The sequence below is a fragment of the Melopsittacus undulatus genome, chromosome Z, assembly GCF_012275295.1.
Source record: "Melopsittacus undulatus isolate bMelUnd1 chromosome Z, bMelUnd1.mat.Z, whole genome shotgun sequence".
In the NCBI taxonomy this organism is placed as follows: domain Eukaryota; kingdom Metazoa; phylum Chordata; class Aves; order Psittaciformes; family Psittaculidae; genus Melopsittacus; species Melopsittacus undulatus.
The window spans coordinates 66,981,502-66,996,396 of record NC_047557.1 but is presented as its reverse complement, the minus strand read 5'-3'; the positions used below and the strand labels follow the sequence as shown (position 1 = coordinate 66,996,396).

At 40.5% G+C, this 14,895-nt stretch overlaps 1 protein-coding gene across 6 annotated transcripts in view; it reads right to left on the bottom strand.

Annotated features, from left to right (window-relative positions):
• Positions 1-14,895, bottom strand: part of MCC (MCC regulator of WNT signaling pathway) — a 202,095-nt gene that overhangs the window by 8,233 nt on the left and 178,967 nt on the right. For all 6 annotated transcript variants that reach the window (XM_005142071.3, XM_034072965.1, XM_034072966.1 and 3 more), the window contains 3 exons: positions 12,983-13,217; positions 7,027-7,233; positions 5,995-6,098 (listed from right to left, as the gene is read on the bottom strand). In XM_005142071.3, the coding sequence (XP_005142128.1) occupies positions 5,995-6,098; positions 7,027-7,233; positions 12,983-13,217 (546 nt within the window). The remainder of the gene's footprint in view (positions 1-5,994; positions 6,099-7,026; positions 7,234-12,982; positions 13,218-14,895) is intronic.

Here is a 14,895-nt window from a genome sequence, read left to right as displayed (position 1 = left end):
TTTCTGTGAGCCCACAAATCAACTGGACTGCAGAAGTCAGCACAGATTTTGCTTTCAACATTTCCTCTTTCAACTGGGTACTGCCACTGGAACTGCAGAGAATAGCTGCAGCACCTCGTGCACATAGAGAAAATGAGCACATATTCCCAGAAGAGGGAAGAAGCTTATGATCTGTGGGCATGGCTCGCTTCCAACACAAGGGTTCTCTGTTCTTGGGGCACTCGAGAAGCCTGCTGGGGAAATACCCACCTGCTCCTGTTCCAAGAAAAAGATGAGAATAGGCCTAGAGCCTACTCCATCTTCTAAAACCACTATTTTCAGTGAAATGCCTAAAGTGTTGGTAACAAAGACTTTTGTATTTGTACAATCAAAACACTCAGTGGGCAGTTGCTCATGGGTTTTCAAGGGCTTTCTGTTTCAGCCTTACAGGATGGTTTGCACTGGAAGGCAGATAGGGGCTGACATCTCTGGTTTCAAGGCTACTGGAGAGAGCAGGGAATTCTGCCAGAGCTATAAAGGAAACTACCATCAGGCACATTTCTGCAGTTTCTGTGAATTTGGCCTTCACACAATGACACCATGTTTGGGCCAGAATAATGTAAGCAAGGTCTTGCATACTTTATATTTTCTCTCCTGCCTGGGCAGGAGACACATTCAGGTTTCATTTCCAGACACTTTCAGGTTTCATTGTGCCAAAGCTTTCCCAGGCAGATTTTCCTGTCCTTGCTCATTCCATTGAGATCTCCCCAGTGCTAAGGAAGCTGCACTTCCCTGGCACACAGAAAGTGGGTTTTTCTGCCCCTGGCTTGGAACGTACCTAGCTAACTGTTGCCCCTCTACCCTGGGCTCAAGAACACCCATAGCTCTTGGTGAATCTGGAGCAAAAGAGGAGTAATGAGCTTTCTCCAGAGCAGGAGGCAAGAAAATTTCCCACAGCTTGGCAGAGGAGTCAGCGGCCTTTGGGGACTATCCTACACCTTGCCATCCCTACGAACATCCATTTACTCACCAGGAAGCATTGCCTGCTACAAGGAAACCTCCCTAGATTCTGGCTCCCCTGTCAGAGTGGCTTCAGCTCAGCATCTGCCCCTGAGCTTCACAGACACAAAGCTCTGGTGCAGCAACAGGGCAGCCAGCTTGGGAGGATTGAGGTCTGAGTGTTCCTGGGCATAGGTACCCAGGCAGGGTAGCCAGCACCCAGGCATGTGGGGTTTGGGGAGAGGAGGGAGAAGAAGCATCTCTAGCATGTCCCCTAGCTTTCTGCATGGTCCCTGCTTTGAACGAGAGGCACACACCTTCCATCCCACACTCTGCTCCTAGTCCTTTCCCTATTACCTCTTGTTTTAAACCTGGCATGTTCTCTCACTCTCTTCTCTCTTTTTTCCAGTTCCAGCTGAACAGGGTGACACATGATTTGTTTTTTTTTTGTAGGCATTTGACTCCTCTCAGAAGATAACAGCTGGACAGTTAAAAGGAACTCAGTTTCATCAGCAGTTTGAGCTAACATCTTAATTCAGGCTGGCATGCAGAATCTCCAAGACAATTTGAATGCATGCCTGTCGCACTAGTGCAGCTTGGCCTGCTACAGAAAACAACTGGTATTTAATAGAACTTTTAAGAGACAACAAAATATCACTATGCAAATGCCAAGAATCTTAAAATCATCCTCTTCAAATTTCCCTCTCCTTGTCAGTGGTGGGTGTGAGATCACCTGTGCTTCCTGCTGCCTGTGCAAAAGTATCCTTTTCTGACCACAGAGAATATGGAGAGAGCTTTAAAAAAACGCCTTGCTGGTGTAATGTACTGCATTTTTGCTGAATATCAAATGCTTAGAGCAGATCTAAAAAAAACCAGATGATACCACAGACACGCAGCATGCAGACAGGTCAGGTATAGTCCTGGAAACAACAGACTGGCAGCAAAAAGAAGCCTGGAGGAAGGCAGCAGCGTGCCTGCCTCTCTCACTGCTCAAACCTCCCACCAGCTTTGCCAGCCCAGCCTGAGAGGTCTCCAGACCTGCAGCTATTTGGAGCTCCCTGTGATGACTATATCCAAGTGCACAGCAGCTCGGCGGTGCAAAAAACCACACTGTGGTAAGGAGAACTATTTATTCCATGTAAAAAATACAGAAAAAGAAAAATAGTTATCCTTGATGCTTGTAAAAAAAATAGCTACCCAAGGCACTTCTGAGGAATCTGTCCCTTGTATCTCTGTAAGTCATTTCTTTTCTTGCAAGATGGTTTCTCTCAGTGGGGCTCTCCAGGGGAATTTCCAGAGACAGTCCATGCCTCCTGAACACCTCAGGCAGCCAGGGGAAACCACAGCAAGAGACTGCAACGTCATAAAAAAGACAGAGATCCCTGAAATTTGCCATGACTGCAGTCCATGCCTGTTCGGCCTTCAAATGTCTCCAAGTTGCTTATTTCCCCATTTAATGGATGTGATAACAAGAGAACAGAAATAAGCAAATGTAACTGACAAAAAGCAAGTGATGATGCACTGAAAACACTCATCAGTAGCTCCTGTATACCAAGCCCACCTCTCTCTTCTCACTTTTATCTACTGTATGATCATTCTGTACTTTGGCCAAACAGGAAAAAGATTTTAATGATTCAATACTTAATAACCATTTTGTATCTGAGTCATGTGTTTTTGGCATGTCCCTTTCCATTTCCAAGACTTAGCCTTACTGATGGTCAAGATATGCCTGAATTTGAGAGATGTTTCTGCTTGCTCCTGGATCCTGTTATCATGAAGCTAAGGGTGGCCCTGAAAATATGCCAAGCTGTCGTCACATGAAGTCCATGGAAGTTTAAAATAAAGGAAGGTGGCTTGATTTATCTCTGGGTGACACTGTGTCGGGTGGAAACAGTCACTGCCATGCCTTGGCACATCCTTCTGTTGAAATTGTTGCTCTTTCAAAACAAGGAGTTTGGCGCAAGACAGGGTTGAGGTCTTCAGATAGGCCTAAGGACCTAAGACTGAAAAGGACATTACAGTGTCTCAACAGACACATGAAAGCTACTGAACAGGATGAATTTTCAGTGTCCTACTAGAAATACCTGCAGTTTCCACTTCCAGAGAGGTAGGACCACAACACTGTGCAAAAATGTATTTTATGTTAAGAGAAAAAGAACAGTTCAAAACAGTTTAATCCTACTGATTACCACCCTTTCCCCTCTCCATGACAACTTCCCAATTAGTAGCATCACTTCCTAGGTTATCTCTTAGTTCAAAAGTCATCAGACATGGTAAATATACAGCTGCTTTTTGTGTTGCTAGATGGAAAGCCATCCTTTTTTGAGGGAATTGTGTCTATACTGACACAACTCATGTAACCCTGCACTGACATCAGAGATCGTAATTTTTTGCAACTGTTGATCCAGCTGAGGTCTGAACAGTCAGTCAGTCTAGTTGCAAAGTGTTTTGTCTGCCATGGTCCTTACCTAGGGGTCATAGTCATATCCTTCCTGCCCAAATATTTTAATGCTTACAGAGGATTTTCTAAATGCATGCAGAAAATACAGTCCTATGCAGACAGAAAAGCTATCAGCAACAAGTAAGAGGAGAGAATGCAAGGAGGACCTCAGCAATCAAAACATTTCTAATAAGGCCCAGGGAGAGAGAAAAGTTTCAGACTTGCCAGCTTAGCCATTTTTCATAGAATGGAAGGAATTAACAGAGAAAAAAGGGTTAGTTCTATCACCAACATTGTCACCCTGCTAAAAGCAAATATGTTTTCTATGTGGAATTCTTTCTGCCACCATCCTGCCATCTTTAATGCATCTATAACCAACCACATGCTTACTAAGTTACAAACTCATACAAGCAACATATAGCGCTCCCTTCCCCTGCGACAGCAATGCAGAACATACCAGCAAGAAAAATGTCATTCTAAGTTCTTCTTCAGACTGTGTAATGTGTCTGATTTTGGGGGATTCAACCAGATCCCCTCTCGCAGCACCAGCCTCCTGCATAGTCATCAAAGTGTCAGTGCCAGGCTATGAGGATGCTGGGAATACATTTTTGCCCTCCTGCTAATAAGGTACTTCCTGCCAACATGTTTGTTTATGGATGTGTCAAACTCAAAAGTCTTCATGTCCACTGATATATTCCACCATTCCACTAAGAAAGGACATGTAAACAAAACTGAAGTCTCTGGCATAAAGTATTTATGCTTGGCTGGAACAGAATGTGCCTCTAAATTAATAGCCTTAGCCTGCAATACCAGAAATTTGGTAACCTAGATGTAACTTTTACAACATTAAACTAACCAATAATTTACATTTCTACTAGTTAGCATAGGGGTGACAGAAAAGAAAAGCTATTTCTGTGGGAAGGATGTTAAGATGGGTTTTAATGTTAGCACTGCTACAGGAAACCCTGGGAAAAACACCCTGTCCACATATCTCACAGGAACTGTGCTTAAGCCCCACTGGCAGGAGCAATCACATTTAACACAGTTGTATTTCCATTACATAGAAAGTCTTTACTCCAAAATTTATGTACAGTGTAATCCAATTAATTTCTTCCCCATTTCTACCTGACAAACTGTGCTTGCTAGGCCCCTGGCTGGAAATTCATTCTAATCAACTTAAGGGCTAGTAGATAAAGCAAAGTTGTTTTCTCTGTGGTGTCAGCAACCTAAATTTCATTACTATAGTCAAGCCTCTGATAATTAAGGTTACAAGCATCTTCTCAAAATCCAGGGCAAATAACAAGAACAGGAAAAGGTGCAGCTTGAGTGAAGGCAGAAAGTGCCACTGGAGATGCTCACATATTGCATATTCTCCACACTGGGACAGGAATGTGAAGAATATGGGATCTATGGCTCTGTGCAATGTTTACGCAAATTACATTGTTGATGGGTTTTATCTGCCCACACACAAATGACAGTTTTGATTATTTTAACCACAGAATTTTGTTTCCTGCATCAAGCAAACTAAACACGCTGCAACTGCCAGGCTATTAAGCAAGTGGTATGAAATGTATTGATTTTGAAGTGGTAATGATCTTACATTTCTACATAATGCCTTTCAGGCTTAAGTGTCCTTAGGCACATTAAGAGTTGCACCTACAAAAAAAGCACTTCAGGAATGAATCACCACAGCTGCTTAAGAGGTCATTCTACCTTTAAAGAACATGCAAATACCAAAAAGCCAAGACACTCTTCCCAGCCAAAATTCTTAGTAGAATTTTGGACAGGTTCTAAATACAGTAATAACTAAATTAGATATTAGATAGCCATGTCCTGGTGGAACAAGTACTAAAAAACCTACTGAAACAATGAATATTTTTGTCATGAAGTTAACCACATAGCTAGTGCAGCAAAAAGAGCTGTACAAGCAAGTATCAAGTTAACGTGTAACTGTAATGAAAGCTTTGTCTTAAAACCTGGCTGTTGACAAAAGCAGTTTGTCAAGACATCAATTTTCTCTCTTGTGAGAAGCGAGGAGATAATGCTTCACACAACAATGTCATTTGTTAATTGAATTGTGGATTTACTTACATACTCAGGATGCAAATGCAGCATCTGAGTCATCAAAATCACTGCAGTTCCCACTCCTGTTAACTCCTACCTAGGTTTTAATCTGTGACCAACCTTCTGAACCAAAGATCACACCTCAGATCCTGTCTTCACTAGAAGTTTTCTGCATGCCCTCAAATGAGTCATGTAACTGTTTTGTGTCTTGTGTTCTTGCCTGCATATGGACATTCTTGATGTTTTCAGGGTTTCTTAGGGATACAGTTAATCTGAATTTTATAGAACCTCAAGGAGAATGGAGCAGAGCACCATGTGAGGACTTTCATTAGCTGAAGAACTACAACAAAAGAGAGGGGAAGGTTAGAAGAACTTTGTTCCTTTTCCTTCTCACACAAAAAAACCTGTGATTACCCTTAAAATCACCTAAGGGTTAGAAGTGAAGGCTCAGACCTAAACTTCACCTCGGACCTACAGAACAAGTAATACCTCTGGCAAAGGAAGCTGCTTACCGCCTGAGTGCGTTTGTCAGTTCAGCAGTCACTTCACTCTCGTCGTATGGGCTCAGCTCAGCTAGTGTTAATGCTGTTGCTGCTGCGGTGCCATCACTGCCTTCCTGAGAAATAAGGAAAGGCCATCAAAGTTGAAGTTACTTACCCTCTTGATAGGAAAACACAGAAGACTTCTTAGTTTGCAGCTACTTTTAAAATGGGGAAATAAACATCACAATGTCACAGCAACATGGCAAGTCTATCAACATAGTAAGAAATGGACTAAATGAGTTAACGCTTCACAAATCCTTCTAAATGTTTCTTAAACCACCACAGCTCACTGATTTGCAGAATTCTGCTCTAGTGTGCGTAACTGCTACTGCATTTTACTACTTTGGACACCACAGTTGAAACAAAGCAGCGCTGGATCTAACAATTCAGATGATGCTTTGCCAGAAATAAAACAGAAAGACACAATTACACACTACTTCTGAAGTTTATTTTTTAACACATTACTGAGGTTTTCTGGAGACACAGCTCTAAACAACCAGAGTAATTTTTTTTTCTAGGAATCACTATTTATGCAAATTATTAATGTAAATATAGAAATCTGTTTATTTTGCATTATACTGAGGTGGGACAAATTCTTCATTCTTAAATTATTACAAACTGTCTGATTAGGGCAAAGAGATTGTCATCAAAAGGCTCTAACTGCTTAATTGAAATGGTATTTTGCTTAGACTCTCTTACAGTGTTCCCAGTGAATGGCAACAGGCAAAACACAACATGTTCAGCCACAGTAGCTTGTATATATTTGGCAGGAATGGTTCTGTGGTGCTCCTCCCCAAAATGACCATCTTATTTTAGCCTGGCTTAACAGTATTTCTGCAAAGTTCTCATAAATTACACCACTGAAAGGATCACCTAACAACTGCAGAAGAGAGAAAAGACACACGTATAGCCAAAAGAAGAGAATTATTAAAATGCTAAAGGCAGGGAGGGCTACAATAAATTGTGTTTACTTTGATTTTATAAATTTGTTTGACTCCTGACCTTGCCCAATTTGTCTTTGCTTCCGCTGCTGGTTGAGCTGAGAGACCTCATCCTCTCTTCTTTTTGTTCTTCCACTTCAGATTTCAAGTGCTCAATATGGATGAGGTAGGCCTGCTCCTGGGCCTCTCGAGTGCTCAGTTTCAATTCCAATGCCTTCTTTTCCTTCTCCAGCAGGTAAAGCTGGGCCTTAAGCTCTGCCATCTCCTCCTGTTGAAGAAACATTATCAGCATGCTGCTTCGTGAGATTACATACCTAAAGTAAGACGTTAAACAAGGTTTTCATTCACTCCTATTACTCGAGTGTTCTTTCCACGGGGAACACAATCAGCATCCAGAAGGCTTTTTATAATCACCTAGTGTATTTGTCAATGGATCAGGATATCTTGAGACTAAGTGGTTATAATGAGCTGTGCCATCCTTTAATCAGCCTCAAATAACCTCACAGGCAACAGACCAGCTAATCTGGTGCTGAAATTACAGTTGACAGATCAAAGAGGGTTGTGACAGCTGCTGAAATTTCTTTGGTTGTACTCTGCCCTTCCTTCAGAGACCACTGCCCTAAAACCAGTGTCTGAGTTTCTTGTCAAACAGCTCCCTAAATGCCAGATTCCAATTTCTTATTAATACCTAATAATTAAGAGTTGGTATCTCATTACAGTGGAACAGGTTTGAAGGACAAGGACAACAGACACAGATCATATATTCTTGTCTCATAATATCAGCCTCTGTAGCAGAATGCACTAGTCAAAAAGGGCAACTGATGTCCATTTTTAGTTTTCCTCCTCTAGATAGTTAGAATCACACCTATGCACAACTGGAGGGTCACAAAACTGCACTCACATTCTTCTCATGAATATGATCCACTGAAGATGGACATTGGTACTTCGTAGACAGAAGCTCAATTCTAAGAGCTAATTCTTGTGTGTAATTCTTCTGCTGCTCCAGTATTTATGACAAGGCTGACAACTACTGTAACACAACACTTGCTGCCTGGGACAGACTTCTGCCCTAACATCTGCTCTGACTGTGCTGGTCGTGAGTGCAGTGACTCTTCTTTCAGCACTTGCTTCCAGCTTCCTATGAAAGCCAGGGGATGGGTGTCCTGAACGAGAAGACTCTGTGTTTAACAAAACTTCAGCAAAGTTTCTTCCACAAAATGTCCCAGGACAACCCATCATCCACAAAACACTAAAGAGACAGACATAAAGAGATAAACATAATTTATATTATGTGTTAAAAACCATCATCAAACAAAAAGACTGCCAAAAAGACTGCCCTGAAACATGTTCTCACTGTTGAGCTTGCCATGCCTTAGGTCACCTCATGGGTGATATACTGAGTTAATGCAGCCATTTTCTGTATCAGGGTTCGTTTCTAGACTTGTTCACTATGTAAACATCTCTGAGAAATAGAAGTTTCTTGTTGATGGCCAGATTTTTGAAACAAAGTATTTGAGTCACAAAAACATTACAGTTTATCACCTTACCCTTCAAAAATAATGCTTTTGGTATTATACCCATTATTAAAAAAGATTGTACAAATGCGTATCTTGGCACATATTTAGACCAAATATTCTGTAGAACGAAATCTATGTCACTACCAAGAATTTAATGTCTGGATTAAGCATAAGCAGTGCACAAAGGTGTAGACAGTTACAATAGCATACAGTAATCCCAGGTGATCGTTGGATTATTCAGAATCACCAACCATGCAAAAACAAAATCCATATCCTAAATCCCGTCAAGCTTGGAAAGATTCATATGAGCTTTAAAATCATTCACTTAGTCATCTACTTATTTGTGAACTGAGGGTTAGAAGCACAATCAGTTTCATCCAATGTGGCTTACAGAAATCTAGTTGTTAGGAAAACTTACCATCAAGTTCCTTTGTCTACAGTAAAGATGTAAATAATACTGATAAATAATGACGGGACAATTTAATTACAGAAGTTGAACTGGTATACTCAAATGGACACATTTAGCTTCTTAAGCCTGCTTCTAAAACCATTAATCTACTTAGCCTGCTTAGTGAAGGCTGAAGAGTCATTTGAGCAGAGTATTCTGGCACTTACATGAATACTCTTGATAAAGGGCTATCTATATGGGAGGGTCATGTAAAGATTTTACCAGGCTGGAAGATGAAGTTAGGCAAGTTCAGCTTAGAAATAAGGGACATTAATTTCCTAAAAAAAAGGTGAATTTAACCACTGCAACAATGGATCTATGGCACTGAAGTTTCCCATCAGTTGAGAGTTTTAACTTAATGACTGGATGTTTGTACTACATATCCTAGCTGAGCATAAATTTGAGGATCAACGGTTAACTCACTTGTTTATGAAGACAGTAAGTCTATGACATCATATGTGAATTCACAAATTTGCACCCTGTACCCGGAGACATACCATGGACTCTAAAAGCACTCCCCATGTGTTAGCTTCCTCATACCAAGACAATGTGACTTTGAAACAGAGAAGCAAACACAAAGCAGGGCAAAAGTGGAAGAACCATCAACCACTGTCTTAAAGAGTGGAAAGGGAAAGAGCAGCAAGGGATGGACAGGCTGAAGTTAAAAGTTGAGGGTTCTGGTATGGATGCATAATCTGTGAGGAGGGGTGGCAAAAGTCACATTTCACATGGGAAAATTTAAGTAGCTCAGATTTACTTTGAGAGTTAATTATTCCTTACACAGGTATCTTTTTCCATGAAAACACATTTTTTAAAGATAGCGTCTAAATTTCATTTCAATGACAACATCACCTTTGTATATTTACTATTCCTTTCTTTTTTTCTTTTCCTTTTTTTTTTTCCCCCTAATTACTGAGTGCTAGTGAAATATATATGCAGTTTAACATAATCTGTTTCTTCAGAGTGTGGGCCTAAAGTGACATTTACAAAATGAAACCCCAAAGGAAGTTGCAAGTAGTCACTCTTCCAGTTTTTTGCAGAAGACTTACACAACCTGTTCAAATTCACAAGCTCCAAGCACTATATCTGCCAGTCAGGATTAATTAACTGAATATTGAGGAATATTTTGTACTTGCAGTCATACTGTAATTCTGAATTTGGGTGAAAACTTGACGACAATTAAACAATACCCCTGAATCAATACAATCCGAAACACCACATCATTCTCAAAATTCAAATCGGTATTGGATGTGGTCATGTCAGAATAAAACAGCATTGACTCTTACGTGGCAAAAAATTCTAAAAGTCACGAAAAGGGGATTCTCAAAGGATCACAGTACACAAGGTGGAATATACCAGCCTTCAGAAGTAAAACAAGTATCAGAGCAAATAAGTGCCATGCTCTAGTTAACTGTATTTTACTACACACATCTATAAGAGCATGAAATGTTGCAACAAAGATGGACAAGAGGATTCTTCACATTTTCTGCAAAGAGTCTGTAGGCTCAAAGCACATTATGAGCAATATTATAACAACCTGTACACAGAAGAGGAAAAACTATCTGTGTAGAAAGCTGAAAATGAAGAATTTTTTACACCCATCAGAATTAATCTCCTTTCTAACTGGGGCATGACAACAACTGACCTCAAAGCAAGATCACTAAATGATGACGAACCACAGACCAGAATGTATTTGGAAACATAATTAATTACTGCTTGAAGCAAAGATTTGCATTCTATAGTAGTACTGGAGAAACACTACATCTTACACTCTGGACAAAAAATAAATAAAATAAATAAAAACAAACAGGGCAACAGGAAAACCATCCTCAAATCATCTTTTTTATGGATAATTTTCATCAGTAATGAAGAATTAATGGTATAAAGGCATTTTTAGAATATTATCAGCATTAACACATAGATACAAGCAAAACGACTGATCTGGACATCAGTTTTTACTAGGAATCATTAAACGAAACATGCTAAAAGATGCAGCAGAGATTCCAACACAAATACGAGTTTCAGGAAGACAGCAGCAGGTGTAAGACCCAGCAACACAGAAAATCCTGGAGTAGCTTAATCAAGCTGTACCATCCTTGCTGGTTGATGAAAAGCCAAGACACTCAGAAAGCCAAGACATCCATGAGTTCTGCCCTTAGGTTCAGCTATGTTATAGCTTGTTGAACACGAGCACGGTGTAATGCAGACCTAAGCAACAACCATAAATGCTAATATGTAGCACATTCTCTTGGGACCAAAGCAAGCAGAGTGTTGTTGTGCCTTTTCTAATGCTTTATGCATAGAAGAAGTGTACAATTTTCCTATTTCTATAGCAGGAGAGCACTTACCAACAAATCTATCACAAGTTTTGACAAACCTAACTTTTTACTATGTCCCTTTCAGAAATGCAGGAACTTCCTGAAGTTCTGAATTCCAGCAAAGTGCAACAAATTGTAACAAATAACAATGCTACCACTTTTTCTGAACCAGAAAGGACTTCAGCCACCTGTGTAAAATGTGTGGATTAGCACTGTGCATAAACCAATCCAGAAGAAAGATTGCTTTTTCTTCTAGAGACAATTCCTGCAGTGAAAACCCAATTTGCTAGGTCAAGCCAAAAGTTATGAGTGTAAAAAACAAGTTACAAGATCATTTAGTTAACAAAACGATTACCAGCACCCAAAACTGTAGCAGAAATTATGATATGCAATTGTTGGTGTCCCTGTCAGGTCAGGGAATGCCAGAGCACTAACCGCAAAGCACAGCTCTGCAGTTTGCATTTACCTATGAATTTAGAGATAGAATGGTATATGAGATTTCACAGAAGATCTGGATGCAAAAGAGGAGATATGTGATATCTGAAATATACATATAATTATCTGTAAACATTTTCCAGTACTTCTTGAATGCTTTAACTGTGGAGAATATATTGCTTTTGGCCACAATATATTCTAATAACTAAACCAACTTTAAATCTTCTGACTGGTAGCAGGCACTCTTTCTTCTTTGAACTGCAAATATTGAATGCATTATTGTAAAATTGTATTTGCCATCATGGAACAAACAGTACCACTAAGAACAAAATTATCATTTCCAGACTTAGCCAGCAGCAGCACATCAGAATGAAAATCTATAGCTTTAGGGGCTTATAAAACTATTGGGATTTGCTGTTACACATGATACCATCACCTAACATATATCTGCCATTAGCTGTCTAAAACAGGACTTGTCAATATGCAGAAATTAAACTTATTTAAACTGAACAAGACACAGACAATTTCTAAATGCAGTCATGTGCTTGTATAAGGCTTACTTGCCTTTGATAGACTCCTGTATTTTAGTTCACTCACTCAATACAGAAGCCAAATTTAAAATTACATGAGTTCTATACCTGGTCAACAAAGGTCAGTTTTTCTTGATAACGTCTTTAGAATTCTATGTATAAACCAGGCCTGAAGGACTAGTGTTTTCTCCAAAAACCTGTGTTACAGCAAATCACTACACACCAAACTCTTTGCTCAGGCTCTGAACTAAGCTACAGATTGCAACACAGTGCCTAGAACAGCTCTGGACTTGTGACAGACCACTGGAGAGCATTAAGGATGATAGCTTCTGACAGACCATCCTCCCATGACAACATTAAAAGGAGGTAAATCTGTTCTGCTTCAGCTCCCAAATATTCAAGATGCACATTTGCAAGCTTGTGAGGAACTGTCTCTTGGGAAGATCTGTATCATGCTTTTGGTTACCCTCAAGCAACTCAGCTGCCGCATCTCTCAGGGAGAGCATCACTGTCAAGCAGACCATTCCAAGTTCAGAGCTATGGATGAAGTCCTCACCTAATTCAAAACACATGTACTTTGTCAGTATTAACACACCACTTCTCTCTTTCTGACTACTGGGTGTTCAGCCCTGTTTATTTGATTTACTACCCTTTATTACCCAGTGATCACTATCAAAGCATCCGACATGTGTGACTGAGCGTGTTTTGTAGCAGTTTTGTAGGGGCATTGTCAGTAGTGCAGTGAGCCAGTTGGATATAAATAAAATACCTTCATTGCCATAAGTTCCTGCATCAAGACTGCATTTTCCAGGTCTAGCCTCTGGCTGTCTCCTCGAGGTTTAACGTCATAACTAAGGGGATCAATGTGGATGCTTTCCAGCTCCAGCATTGTCAGTTTCACTGCTGCTCTGTCATTTTTCAACTGCTGTATGTAATCCTTCAGTCGTTGCTCATCCTCCTTTGTAAATTCCATATCACAACTGCTTGCAGTTGAGCTGGTAGTACTGGAAATAGAAAGAACAGTATTTTAAGAAAGTCTGGAACGTAATCTGTATTTTTACATCAACGTCCCCTCTCACCTCCGTCCCGAGTAGTTCATCAGCACATCTGAGTCTTACTTAAAAGTTCAGAGAAAGGACACAGAGAAAACAAACTGGATGTTGCAATGCTCAGAACATGCAGAGGAGTATGACAAATTCAGAAAATAAATTAATTCTGTAAGCTGCATGAGAAAATTCAATCATGTGACAATTTCCCTGCAAAGTATTTAGTGACACATAACTGAAGTGCTTTTTCTGGAATCATGTCTTCTGAAACAAGATTTTTAAGTAAAAAAATTAAAATAAATAGCTATTGAAGATTTCTTAGCAGTACCCTAGCACAGCAAGCTTCTCTGCTGCTCAGACACTAAGTCTTCATCTTCTTTGGGAAGAAGCATCTGCTAAAAAAAAAAGAAGCAGGCCACACTTCATTGATCTTTGCTGACAGCAATATACATTATCAGCTTGTCCTGGTTTGAGCAGTAGCAGTCATTTTTCTCCTTCCTGGTAGCTGGTGCAGTGCTGTGTTTTGACTTTCGGGCTGAGAACGGTTGCTGATAGCGAGCATGTTTTGAGTTACTGCTCAAATGTTTGGTTTCTCCAAGGCCTTTTCTGAGCTCATGCTCTGCCATGGAGGAGGAGAGGCCGGGAGGAAGGAAACACAGAACACCTGACCCAGGGTAGCCAAAGAGGTATTCCATACCATAGCACGTCATACCCAGGATGTAACCGAGAGAGACCCGAGAAGGGCTGGAGCTCTGGGGGGATGGAGGAGGTATCGGTCGGTGCTCGGTCGGGCAGGGTGGGGTGAGTTTTGGGTCGGTGGCTGGTGAGGTGTTGTATTCTCTTCACTTGTTATTGGCTTTATCATTATTATTTGTAGTAGTAATGGCAGTAGTGATTTGTGTTATACCTTAGCTATTAAACTGTGCTTATCTCAACCCGTGGGGGCTACATTGTTTGGATGCTCCTTCCTAACTCTCCGGGAGTTGGGGAAGCGAGGGGGGGAGTGAGTGAACGAGCTGCATGTGGGTTTCGTTTTAAACCACGACACAGCTTAGACATTTTTAATGGACACTTGCAGGAATCAACCAGAGCAGAATTACACTGGTAATTGTCAGGAGTACACTGACATTCTTTAAATTCATATTAAGATGTATTCTTCAGTTCACTGACATTCTTCCAGTGCTGCAGGGCTTATAATTCCTAAGTTAGTAAAATTTTTAATAAAAAGTCATCATCAGATTTGGCAGAACTTCTCCTACTTACAAATAAATGACTGCCCATTAGTCTGCCCACAAATCTTTACACAGAGATCACATAAAGGGAGAACCAATGCCGTAGAGAAAGGGTGGCTCAATGCTGCCTAGCCACTTATACACACGCCGGTGCTGCAGGGGGCTGAAATTGATACCATCATAGCATTCCAGGGCTGAATATAACTGCAATAACACTAAAAGGAAAATAAAATGCCATGTTGTTTCTATAACCTCACTCAAAGCTGCCTACTGTCTCCTGAGGTCCTGTAATCAGCTGCTGGGTGAGGGATAAGTCATCCATTAACTGCTTGTCTGGAATGCTAGATGAACTCAGTTATAAGCAGGGGAATAAATAATTTTCTATGTCAAATTGCACTGCTCAA